Source organism: Lethenteron reissneri, unplaced genomic scaffold (assembly GCF_015708825.2).
Source record: "Lethenteron reissneri isolate LAM-NWPU_2019-01 unplaced genomic scaffold, ASM1570882v1 scaffold_1643, whole genome shotgun sequence".
NCBI lineage: Eukaryota > Metazoa > Chordata > Hyperoartia > Petromyzontiformes > Petromyzontidae > Lethenteron > Lethenteron reissneri.
The window spans coordinates 487,163-499,932 of record NW_026891381.1 but is presented as its reverse complement, the minus strand read 5'-3'; the positions used below and the strand labels follow the sequence as shown (position 1 = coordinate 499,932).

Below are 12,770 nucleotides of genomic sequence, written 5' to 3'. Positions count from 1 at the left end.
GTCATGTCACCAAGGTATTCACCCCACCCAACTCACGCGCTCTTGAGCGTGACGTCACCTCCGCTCGGCCGCTGCCGATGTCTGTTCCAGTGCCAATCCTTATTTGGGCAAAGCCACGCCCGGTGACTGGCGGCTCATTAACATAATGTGTTCGCGAAAGCCGTCGCGGGTTTATTGTGACGGGTTCCGCATCCACGGCCCATCCCTCCATGTTTTGGCCGGGTTCATTAACATAATTTATTTAAGTAACAGCCGCTCATTGTGGGAGGGGAGTTTTATTGTACACCGCAAGTGACGTCATGTCACCTGCCTCGTGACGTCACGATGTAACAGGAAGTTGCCGCTCCGCGCTCGCATTGAAATCCGAGGTGAGAAATTCTCATCGCGGTTGTTGTGGTGGTTGTTGTTGTGGTGGTGGTTGTTGTGGTGGTTGTGGTTGTTTACCGAGGTAGAGCCTCGCTCTCTCTCTCGTAGGGATGTCAATTGAGTAGCAGCGAGCATGGAAGCGATCTCCACGTTGTAACTACAACGCGGGGCCTAGTGCCTCCTGCCCTCGCCTGATCGCGTTTGCTTCAATTCTCTCGCTTAAGTTTAATTTGTCTGCACACGGATCGCCACTTTGTAACTTTGTTTAAATATTCTATACTAACACAGTTTTTTTTCTTTTTTTTACCAGGCCAATTCCGCTTGAGCTGCTATACCGCTCTTGTTTTCAGAAGCGACCTGCCAACAACAAGGTGAGGCTTGTCAACAGCGTGGTAGTGTTCACTCTAGACACGTGGCGGTGTTCACTCTAGACGTGTGGTGGTATTCACTCTAGACACGTGGCGGTGTTCACTCTAGACGCGTGGCGGTGTTCACTCTAGACGCGTGGCGGTGTTCACTCTAGACGTGTGGCGGTGTTCACTCTAGACGTGTGGCGGTGTTCACTCTAGACACGTGGCGGTGTTCACTCTAGACGTGTGGTGGTGTTCACTCTAGACACGTGGTGGTGTTCACTCTAGACGCGTGGCGGTGTTCACTCTAGACACTTGGTGGTGTTCACTCTAGACACGTGGCGGTGTTCACTCTAGACGCGTGGTGGTGTTCACTCTAGACACGTGGCGGTGTTCACTCTAGACACGTAGCGGTGTTCACTCTAGACACGTAGCGGTGTTCACTCTAGACACGTAGCGGTGTTCACTCTAGACGCGTGGCGGTGTTCACTCTGGACGCGTGGCGGTGTTCACTCTAGACGCGTGGTGGTGTTCACTCTAGACACGTGGCGGTGTTCACTCTAGACACGTAGCGGTGTTCACTCTAGACACGTAGCGGTGTTCACTCTAGACACGTAGCGGTGTTCACTCTAGACGCGTGGCGGTGTTCACTCTCTGCATGTGGAGTGGGGACAACCGGGGGACACGGAGGGAAATCGACGCGACCACGGGGGGAGAGAGAGAGAGAGAGGCACGCAAACTCCAAATATACAGCAGGCGTCAGGGTTGGGATCGAACCCACGACTTCCTGTATGCCAGGAGAGGTAGTTAACATCTCACCACAGAGAAACACGCAGCCTCGGCTGTGTTGGTTGATCCTCAATGAATTCCTTGGTGGAGTGAGGAAGCATTAATACACCACCACCTGTGAACCATGCCAGTGTGTGACAGTGTAAAGGTTGTGTTTGCAGTAAAGTCTATTAACTCTATTGAACAGGGAGGTTATATCAAAGCTGTAGTTTGTTTTTTGTTTTCCTCTGGAGCTCTTTGTAAGAATGGAAACAGTCAAGAAGTTAACACAGCACACACATGCAGCTGAAGTCAGATCTGTTCATCCCAGCATTCAAGGACATCGTGAGCCTGGCTGGCTTCACACCTGTTGTATATGTTGGGCCTTGAAAAATTAATTAAAAAATAATACAAATTAATTGGAAATAGGAAAAATGTGTAATTATCTGAAATTATGCTAATTAGGGAGGTGATCTTATTAAGTTATGCAACTGTATGCAATTAAGCTAATGTATGTAGTTATGCTAATGTATGCAGTTATGATAATTATGCTTATCTTCGTTGCCTAGGGTCGTATTATCACTCGGGATAATACAATTAGTCTCGTTTTAACATTTACTGATTGTGTCTTCGTGTTTTATGTCAGGTCTCCAAATTCAAATCTCACCGCAGGATACAGTTCTCATAATTGAGATTATTACGCATGAACTTAGGAAACCACCACTCGGACTCTTTTGTGTTAAGCAATTTTAATTTCTAACCAAAAACATAACACTCTAATATTCGAACTCTTATGCTTGGAATTGTCAACACTGTACCCCTGGAGATGTTCTCATTGATCCGTACATTTAACCCTCAATGATTACGTTGTTAACTGGGTAACAGAACATTCGATTAATTCCTCAGAGTAACGCGAGCATATACGGCGATAGGAAGACGTCCTTAAACATGCATGCGACGATATTCATACGAACGGCAATAAAGAAACATTCCCTGAAAGCAAAAGTATACGTCAATTAATTCATTGGCAAGATTATGCAATCAACGAAAAGGAATGACTAAAATACTTCTGAACGACCGTATCCACGTAACTCAATGGGCAGTAAATGCTTTTTATCTTATTCGTCCCGATATGCGTGTTGTGTGCGTGTGTCTTCTTTGCCACTTGTTGACTTGGCGGATTACGCGGTACGGCGTTCCTTGTGCTGAAAATACCTCGGATTCCCAGCAGGGCCGCTGGGACGGCGTATGTGTGTGTGTAGCTGTGTGTACGTGTGTGTGTAGCTGTGTGTACGTGTGTGTGTGTGTAGCTATGTGTACGTGTGTGTGTGTGTGTAGCTGTGTGTACGTGTGTACGTGTGTGTGTGTACGTGTGTGTGCATGTGTGTGTAGCTGTGTGTGTGTGTATTAAACACACGGAACTCTTCCTCTTGGCGTTGCAGCTCTCTCCACTGCTGGTTGAGTTGGCGCGATGCTCGCCGTCGGCGGTGCGCGATGATTCCGTCGTCAGATAGCGCGCACAGCTTGTCTGCTGGTCGCCGCTCCTTACTCTTGCCTTGGTTCCCAGCTGGTACTGGTCAGTGTGTGTGTGGGTCGAACCCACGGCGCTCTCGCTGGCGCTGACACTCTTGCTCACGGGCGGCTGGTCAGGCTCTTTCCACTGCTCCGTGCTCTCTCCTTGATCGTGCAGCTGCCAGCTTCACACGGACACCCGCCCTTCAGGGCTTGCGCTGGCTCAGGCTCTTTCCACTGCTCCGTTCTCTCTCCTTTCTCTCTCCTTGCTTTCGCCCTTGGCGTGCAGCTGCCAGTTTTGTACTGGCATTGTGTTGCCTCTCTCGCCCTCACTTCGGGGCTTCGCCTTGTCGTTGCTCAACTTTCGTGCTCTCCACCCTTCTTCCAAGAGGGCTGCTGCTGTGAGCTGCTCGTCGCTGGCTGGATCACTGACTCTCAAAACTTGTAAATTGTATTAGCACACCTCTTACACAACTCTGATAGCTTGGTACAATACAACTTATCGCAAACCCTCGATTCCACAAGCGACTCAAAACATCAGGATGAATGTAGAATAAACTTTCAGCGATACTCTGTCAGTTCATGCCGAACTCGGCTCTTAACAACACATCGTCCCTTCGCTCCACGAGACACGACACCCATGGTTGATCTCGAGACCATGCCCCGGAGTTTGCCCCTTTGCACGACTGAATTGCATGATCTGTGTCGTTGGTTATATCTGAAATTCCCTCCCCTCTCTGTGCGTCTCTTGCGAGAGAAAAAAAACAGATGCCCTCTGTCACCGTCCTCTCTCCGCGGCCGCGCCTGAATGCCCTCCACCCCTCTTCCCTTGATGACCCCGGACGGGCTGTTTTCCGTCTAAGTTTATGCTTGTTGGCATCCCCCCCACCCCCCCTTCGTTGTGTTTGTTAGCTCGAGGCCAGACACCCTTCATACGTAATTGTGGCTGCCATGTGTTTGTGTCAAATTGTTGGAAGACAAAGGTGGCCGGGGAGGCTTTGATTCCATGGAATACATATTATCTGGTTTTGTGTGTGTTGGACCTATTTCTTGTACCTCTTATGAGTTACCCCGGGTCTAATATCTCGTGGTTATTATTTGGTTCATGTTTAACCAAGATTCGTAATGCCCCTCGTTGTTACCATTATTCCGAGGGTTTTGCCAAGCTTTGTAAGTCTGTGTCACTAGGGATCGGTGTTTTATTTTGAGTTATATTTTGATATCCCGAGGCTGGAGATATAACCAAGCCCTCACTTGCTTATCTACCAGAATGCACATTCCTTGGTTCTCTTGGTGAAGTTACATGGATAGAAAGATACAATACAAAATATATACGAGTTGAATAACGGTGAAATAAAATAAATAATAATAAAGCCGCTCGTATAGACTGCAGTCTATAACGTCGATTTGTTCTTTTTGACGAGTTTCAAACTTTTACCGTTAAAGAAAATTCGAGTTGTAACGTCCGTTTGTCTCTGCTATGTGCTCTGGAGATTTGTTTGTGAACTGTCCAAAACGTCCGGGGAGGTCATGTCATGTGGTCATCTGCCAGCCTGGAGATTTCCAGATAGTCGCTAACCCCTCTTTGCCCCGAAGTTTGTTGTTTAATGTTTTTTTTGACCTCCAGATGCTTGGTGTGGCTAGAGGGGTAGCAGAGTTGAGTGTTGGTTTCATTTATTTATTATTTAGGGATAAAAAAATGGGTCGAATTATTCTTAATATAAATTTTTGGAAAAGGTCTATATATACAACACACCTCTAAGTTGCGATTGAACATGAATTTATGCATTTCTGCATAACACAAATAGTATTATTTTCAACACCTTTTGCTATGTCAACTGAATTTAGCTTTCATAAATATTCCTTTTGTAGCCAGACAGCCGAAATTTGTGACCATTTGCCCTCTCATTGTGTGCCATAACAGCCCATGTGATGAATTTGGGACACGTTTTTTACTATATCATAAATATATGAATAAGTATAGACATGTAAGTCACGTGTGACTGTGTATATGCATTCCGCTGTGCCTCGATACTGACGTGTAGATGGTGTGGATATTCTTTTTTTCTGTCTGCAGCTGTTGCTTCCTCTGCAGAATTGGTCTTATGGAGCAAAGGCACTCGGCGCAGCTCGGTGCAAAAAGGCATCAATGCGACCGGTGTGCATACAGCACGGATCGTCCTGGACATTTGACACAGCACCAGAGAACACACACAGGAGAGAAACCCTTCAGGTGCAGTGTGTGTGGGAAGGCGTTTGCACGTTCATCTCCTCTTGTAGCACACCAGAGAACACACACAGGAGAAAAACCCTTCAAGTGCAGTGTGTGTGGGAAGGCGTTTGCACGTTCATCGACTCTTAAAAAACACCAGAGAACACACACGGGAGAGAAACCCTTCAAGTGCAGTGTGTGTGGGAAGGCGTTTGCACATTCATCGACTCTTAGAAAACACCAGGGAACACACACGGGAGAGAAACCCTTCAAGTGCAGTGTGTGTGGGAAGGCGTTTGCACATTCATCAACTCTTAAAAAACACCAGAGAACACACACGGGAGAGAAACCCTTCAAGTGCAGTGTGTGTGGGAAGGCGTTTTCACAGTCACCTGCTCTTGTAGAACACCAGAGAACACACACGGGAGAGAAACCCTTCAAGTGCAGTGTGTGTGGGAAGGCATTTTCAGTTTCATCAAATCTTCATGTACACCAGAGAACACACACGGGAGAGAAAGCCTTCAAGTGCAGTGTGTGTGGGAAGGCGTTTCCACATTCATCTGATCTTGTAACACACCAGAGAACACACACAGGAGAGAAACCCTTCAAGTGCAGTGTGTGTGGGAAGGCATTTTCAGTTTCATCAAATCTTCATGTACACCAGAGAACACACACGGGAGAGAAAGCCTTCAAGTGCAGTGTGTGTGGGAAGGCGTTTGCACGTTCATCTACTCTTAAAATACACCAGAGATCACACACGGGAGAGAAACCCTTCAAGTGCAGTGTGTGTGGGAAGGCTTTTGCACAGTCATCTACTCTTGTAGAACACCAGAGAACACACACAGGAGAGAAACCCTTTAAGTGCAGTGTGTGTGGGAAGGTGTTTGCACAGTCACCACATCTTCAAGTACACCAGAGAACACACACGGGAGAGAAAGCCTTCAAGTGCAGTGTGTGTGGGAAGGCGTTTGTACATTCATCTACTCTTGTAGAACACCAGAGAACACACACGGGAGACAAACCCTTCAAGTGCAGTGTGTGTAGGAAGGCGTTTGCACGTTCATCTGCTCTTGTAGAACACCAGAGAACACACACAGGAGAGAAACCCTTCAAGTGCAGTGTGTGTGGGAAGGCGTTTGCACTTTCATCAAATCTTCATGCACACCAGAGAACACACATGGGAGAAAAACCCTTCAAGTGCAGTGTGTGTGGGAAGGCGTTTACACAGTCATCTGCTCTTGAAAGACACCAGAGAACACAGAAGCATCAAAAGATCCACAAGGAGTGGAGTCTGAAATCAGCTTGTGAAAGTCAAAGTGCTGCAATGAGCCCATCCCTCATCAAACAAGAACCGGAAGTGTATCCCAGCTTGGACACTTTTAAAGGTATCGAGGTGAAACATGAAGAGGTGAAATGTGAAGAAGTGATGGTGAAGAGCGAAGAAGTGAAGGTAAAATGTGAAGATGAAGATTCAACTCCAAAATCGGACCTTCACATCGATGGAGGCAACGTGAAGCAGGAGGAGAATTCTGACTGTGAGGCAGAGCGAGGCAACTCCCAGCAGTTTGTGGAAGTGGAGGTGTGGGTGGACTTCGTCCGAGACAATACAAAGTCAAATGAAGACCCGGTAGATGTGTAAGCCAGAGACGATGTCGCTCCAATAGATGCCCCTTTGTCAGGCCTTTAATGACAAGAATTTGACGTTGAACACTCGGTTCCTAGGTTCAACCTGCAGGGTAAGAGCGGCCAGTCTTTGTGGACCTGTGGGTTGCGTTGATCTCTAACCATGAGTGGGAGCCAATAAGCTCCCAAGCATTCACTATGTTATCAATTGCATTTATATGGTGCTTGCTTCATCGCCTCGGCAATTCGGATTTTTGTATCGTATCTCGTCTCAAACACTCGAAGAGCATCCCCAAGTAGCAGCTGCTCCTGTGTGGCACAAGGTGGTGGCTCTGCACCGGCCTGCATGTGGACAAGAGCCTGTCAGTAGGGGGCGATGGTTGATGTGGCATCTCAGTTGTGGAGTTTGTTGGTAATGCAAAGTCCTACTCGTTTTGAATGGCGCAAAAGTATGTTGTACATACACTGTTAAGCAGACGGTGGTCATTTTAAAATAGCTTGTTAATACGATGTAACCTGATGCAGTATTTTTCAGTGCAGTAATTAAATTTTGTTAAAATGACCGTCAATAATTTAGAATGAATACTTGTCTGATTGCGTACGTACATGTAACATTTGTCTATAAGGTTCAAACACTGAACAAGTGATGTTAGGACAAAGTGTGTGTTTTGGAAGTAACCTGTACAGATTACTCAGGTGAGACTCGTTGTTCTTGTGATACAGGTCAAAGGGTACTTTTGTGTTTTCAGGATGCGTCTTGAAATAGGTAGCACACTCGGATCATTTATCAATTACAAGGCATACCACTTAAAAGTTACACTTATAGGAGTTACATTCTCTACAACATGAATTATAATTTTGTATGGCGTGTTGACGTAGATTTTGTCTAACTAGGACTAGAAATGCTCCTTGCTGTTACTGTCTAGATGTTCGTAACCATCGGTTGAAGCAAGCCCGGCTGCTGTTGAGACGCTGTGCACCAATAAGGGTCCACAGGTGGCTTGCACTGAATCAATGACGCACTCCCAGAAGTCTGTGCTAGTTATAGTTTGTGTAAAACATTCCTTTGTTTCGTGGAGAGATCGATAAATGAAAGATGTTGTGTTTGCTGATCTGCTTCATAGCAAGGAGGTAATTTTAAGAGCACATTTGAAATGCATTTTTGGTACAGATTTGTATTCGGTTACAAGGCAGAGCACATCTAGTAGATACATTCTTCACAACAACACTCATTCGAATTTTGCATGACGTCTTATATGTTGGTGAACTAGGACAAGAAATGGTCCTTGCCGATTAACGTCTGGATGTTGACAACCATGGGTTGAAGCAAGCCTGACCGCCTGCGACGCCCCTCACAACCATTTACGGCCTTGGGCCAGGAAAGTCACGAAAATATTGCACACGAACGACGCATCCACGCAAGCACCCGATGCTCCATTTTGAAGTTTGAAAATGAAACAACTTTGAATTGTATTATGTTTTGAATTAGATAATTATATTTCTTCATTAAAAGCTTGTTATTTTACATCTGGAAGACTTAATTGAAAACATTTAGTGTGAATTTTCTCTCGTCGTGAAGTAGATTGCCTAGCCTGGGATTCTGTTCGATGCTGACTTTCACCTGGTTGGGAGAAGACCGCTGTCTGCAGATCGATTCCAACGCGATCGAACGTCTGTCCCTGCGCCTCCGTCGTTCATGCAGGGGGCGCGTAGGTTTGCAGCGCCCCCTGCATGAAAGCGATGGAAAGTGCAGCGTTCGTCACAGATAAATGAAGTCGTGCGCTTATATATATATGTATAAATTGTACACCAAAACCGGTCCACAGTTGACTTGCACTGAATGCTGCCGTAATTATATTTTGTGTAAAACATTCCTTTGTTTCGCGGAGAGACTGATAAATGAAAGACGTCTTGTCTGCTGATCTTGTTCATATCCGTGTACATCGATATCCCACATTGCTTACACTACACACCACACACACGGAAATAAATAGAAACTACAACGACTTCCGGGGATGGGCAAAGATCGAGGAAACTCTTTCAATGGATCGAGTTCAATGTGTTCGATTCAACATATCTGTCCGTCTGTCTCTCTGTTTGCCTCTGTGTGTCTCTCTGCCTGTGTCTCTCTGTCTATGTCGTCTCTGCGTATCTTTCTCTGTCTCTGTGTTCCTCTTGTCTGTGTCTGTCCGCCTGTCTTGTCTGTGTGTGTGTGTGTCTATCAGCGTCTTTCCCACCGGAGTCAACGACAGTCAGTAGCAGCAGGCGCCCGTTCAACTCCCACGACTACACGCGACTCAAACTTGCTCCCAACACAAAGACAAAGATCCCCCGTGTAGCCTTAACAGACTGTAGGGGCAAGTGCTGTTAGCGAGCACCTATTCAGGGTGGGACAGCACACGAGGGGGTGGGTGGCCAGCACCACGCCCGGCCGCCTTTGTCTCCCTAGTGGCGATGTTTACACACCACACCGGGTACTTTTTTGAGGCTGAGTCGACGTAGGGGAGGCTCAGGACCGGTTCAGAAAGTCGTCACTGGCGGTGTTGGCCACGAGCGGGAATGGAACTCGGCTGGTCGGTGCGGAGCGCAGCGCTCACCACGACACTGCCGCTCCCCTTCTGTCAACAAACTTGAACTCTGACCCCGCTAACTGACGTCGCCGCTCAGCGTGACCTCATCAGCGTCAAACCCCACGGGGAGGTGTGCCTCGCTAGTGACGTCATGTCACCAAGGTATTCACCCCACCCAACTCACGCGCTCTTGAGCGTGACGTCACCTCCGCTCGGCCGCTGCCGATGTCTGTTCCAGTGCCAATCCTTATTTGGGCAAAGCCACGCCCGGTGACTGGCGGCTCATTAACATAATGTGTTCGCGAAAGCCGTCGCGGGTTTATTGTGACGGGTTCCGCATCCACGGCCCATCCCTCCATGTTTTGGCCGGGTTCATTAACATTATTTAAGTAACAGCCGCTCATTGTGGGAGGGGAGTTTTATTGTACACCGCAAGTGACGTCATGTCACCTCCTGCCTCGTGACGTCACGATGTAACAGGAAGTTGCCGCTCCGCGCTCGCATTGAAATCCGAGGTGAGAAATTCTCATCGCGGTTGTTGTGGTGGTTGTTGTGGTGGTTGTGGTTGTGTACCGAGGTAGAGCCTCGCTCTCTCTCTCGTAGGGATGTCAATTGAGTAGCAGCGAGCATGGAAGCGATGTCCACGTTGTAACTTCAATTCTCTCGCTTAAGTTTAATTTGTCTTGACCCGGATCGCCACTTTGTAACTTTGTTTAAATATTCTATACTAACACAGTTTTTTTTCATTTTTTTACCAGGCCAAGCCCGCTTGAGCTGCTATACCGCTCTTGTTTTCAGAAGCGACCTTCCCACAACAACAACAACAACAAGGTGAGGCTTGTCAACAGCGTGGTGGTGTTCACTCTATACGCGTGGTGGTGTTCACTCTAGACACGTGGCGGTGTTCACTCTAGACGTGTGGTGGTGTTTACTCTAGACGCGTGGTGGTGTTCACTCTAGACGCGTGGCGGTGTTCACTCTAGACGCGTGGCGGTGTTCACTCTAGACGCGTGGCGGTGTTCACTCTAGACGCGTGGCGGTGTTCACTCTAGACGTGTGGCGGTGTTCACTCTAGACACGTGGTGGTGTTCACTCTAGACGCGTGGTGGTGTTCACTCTAGACGCGTGGTGGTGTTCACTCGAGACACGTGGCGGTGTTCACTCTAGACACGTGGTGGTGTTCACTCTAGACACGTGGTGGTGTTCACTCTAGACACGTGGCGGTGTTCACTCTAGACGCGTGGCGGTGTTCACTCTAGACGCGTGGTGGTGTTCACTCGAGACACGTGGTGGTGTTCACTCGAGACACGTGGCGGTGTTCACTCTAGACACGTGGCAGGGTTCACTCTAGACACGTGGTGGTGTTCACTCTAGACACGTGGCGGTGTTCACTCTAGACGCGTGGCGGTGTTCACTCTAGACGTGTGGCGGTGTTCACTCTAGACACGTGGCGGTGTTCACTCTAGACGTGTGGCGGTGTTCACTCTAGACGTGTGGTGGTGTTCACTCTAGACACGTGATGGTGTTCACTAGACGCGTGGCGGTGTTCACTCTAGATGCGTGGCGGTGTTCACTCTAGACACGTGGTGGTGTTCACTCTAGACACGTGGCGGTGTTCACTCTAGACGTGTGGTGGTGTTCACTCTAGACGCGTGGCGGTGTTCACTCTAGACGCGTGGCGGTGTTCACTCTAGACGCGTGGCGGTGTTCACTCTAGACGTGTGGCGGTGTTCACTCTAGACACGTGGTGGTGTTCACTCTAGACGCGTGGTGGTGTTCACTCTAGACGCGTGGTGGTGTTCACTCGAGACACGTGGCGGTGTTCACTCTAGACACGTGGTGGTGTTCACTCTAGACACGTGGTGGTGTTCACTCTAGACACGTGGCGGTGTTCACTCTAGACGCGTGGCGGTGTTCACTCTAGACGCGTGGTGGTGTTCACTCGAGACACGTGGCGGTGTTCACTCTAGACACGTGGCGGTGTTCACTCTAGACACGTGGTGGTGTTCACTCTAGACACGTGGCGGTGTTCACTCTAGACGCGTGGCGGTGTTCACTCTAGACGTGTGGCGGTGTTCACTCTAGACACGTGGCGGTGTTCACTCTAGACGTGTGGCGGTGTTCACTCTAGACGTGTGGTGGTGTTCACTCTAGACGCGTGGTGGTGTTCACTCTAGACGCGTGGCGGTGTTCACTCTAGACGCGTGGCGGTGTTCACTCTAGACACGTGGTGGTGTTCACTCTAGACACGTGGCGGTGTTCACTCTAGACGTGTGGTGGTGTTCACTCTAGACGCGTGGTGGTGTTCACTCTAGACGCGTGGCGGTGTTCACTCTAGACGTGTGGCGGTGTTCACTCTAGACACGTGGCGGTGTTCACTCTAGACACGTGGCGGTGTTCACTCTAGACGTGTGGTGGTGTTCACTCTCTGCATGTGGAGTGGGGACAATCGGGGGACACGGAGGGAAATCGACGCGACCACGGGGGGAGAGAGAGAGAGAGAGGCACGCAAACTCCAAATATACAGCAGGCGTCAGGGTCGGGATCGAACCCACGACTTCCTGTATGCCAGGAGAGGTAGTTAACATCTCACCACGGAGAGAGAGAGACACGCAGCCTCGGCTGTGTCGATTGATCCTCAATGAATTACTTGGTGGAGTGAGGAAGCATTAATACTGAGCAGGTAAAGGTGGCCAGGAGTGGGTCTGGACACACCACCACCTGTGAACCGTGCCAGTGTGTGACAGTGGTGGAGCCAGTGGGAGTGGGGTGGCACGTGCCCCCCCAACGGTCCAATCGAAATCCCTAATTTCGATCGGATCATTGGGGTTTATTAGTAACTCGCTTCACTACCCGGCTTTGCCCGGGACTTGGATTCTTGTCTTGGATACATTTCAAATTTCATATTCCCTTATCTTTCACTGAACAAATTGATGCAAGAAAGATAAACGCCGAAACATATAAATTTACCAGAATCGAATGTTTTCACTCAAGGATATCCAACCTTAACCCACTTCTACGTAAGGTCGATTTTGACAACTCAGGAATGTAATGACGTGGCGAACTGAAAATAGTCGCGTTTAATTAGAAATTCCAGACCGCATAAGCTGTTAAAATTTCATGACGCCAGATCTCAGCGTTGGAGAGTTTTTGCTGCTTCACACAAACAAACAAATGTCATTTCTGCTTCATATGTAAGATAGCAGTTGTACCCGTTCTTCGCACGGATTTGTATTGAAACTCCGAGAAGCCAATGGCTTCATCGGCCTGGAAGGAAGCGCCACCTACAATCTCCCGACACGCTGCGAACAGCTGTAGAAGTACGGCGCGCGAAGAGCCATATGGTAGGGGTAAGCATTGCAGAGTGCT

General features: G+C 48.5%; 1 protein-coding gene across 1 annotated transcript in view; it reads left to right on the top strand.

Annotated features, from left to right (window-relative positions):
- Nucleotides 1-12,770, top strand: part of LOC133339193 (zinc finger protein 208-like) — a 44,806-nt gene that overhangs the window by 29,417 nt on the left and 2,619 nt on the right. Inside the window, exons 6-10 of the mRNA XM_061547347.1 lie at nucleotides 299-368; nucleotides 677-737; nucleotides 5,074-6,826; nucleotides 9,874-9,916; nucleotides 10,160-10,232. Coding sequence (XP_061403331.1) covers nucleotides 299-368; nucleotides 677-737; nucleotides 5,074-6,826; nucleotides 9,874-9,916; nucleotides 10,160-10,232 — 2,000 coding nt within the window. The remainder of the gene's footprint in view (nucleotides 1-298; nucleotides 369-676; nucleotides 738-5,073; nucleotides 6,827-9,873; nucleotides 9,917-10,159; nucleotides 10,233-12,770) is intronic.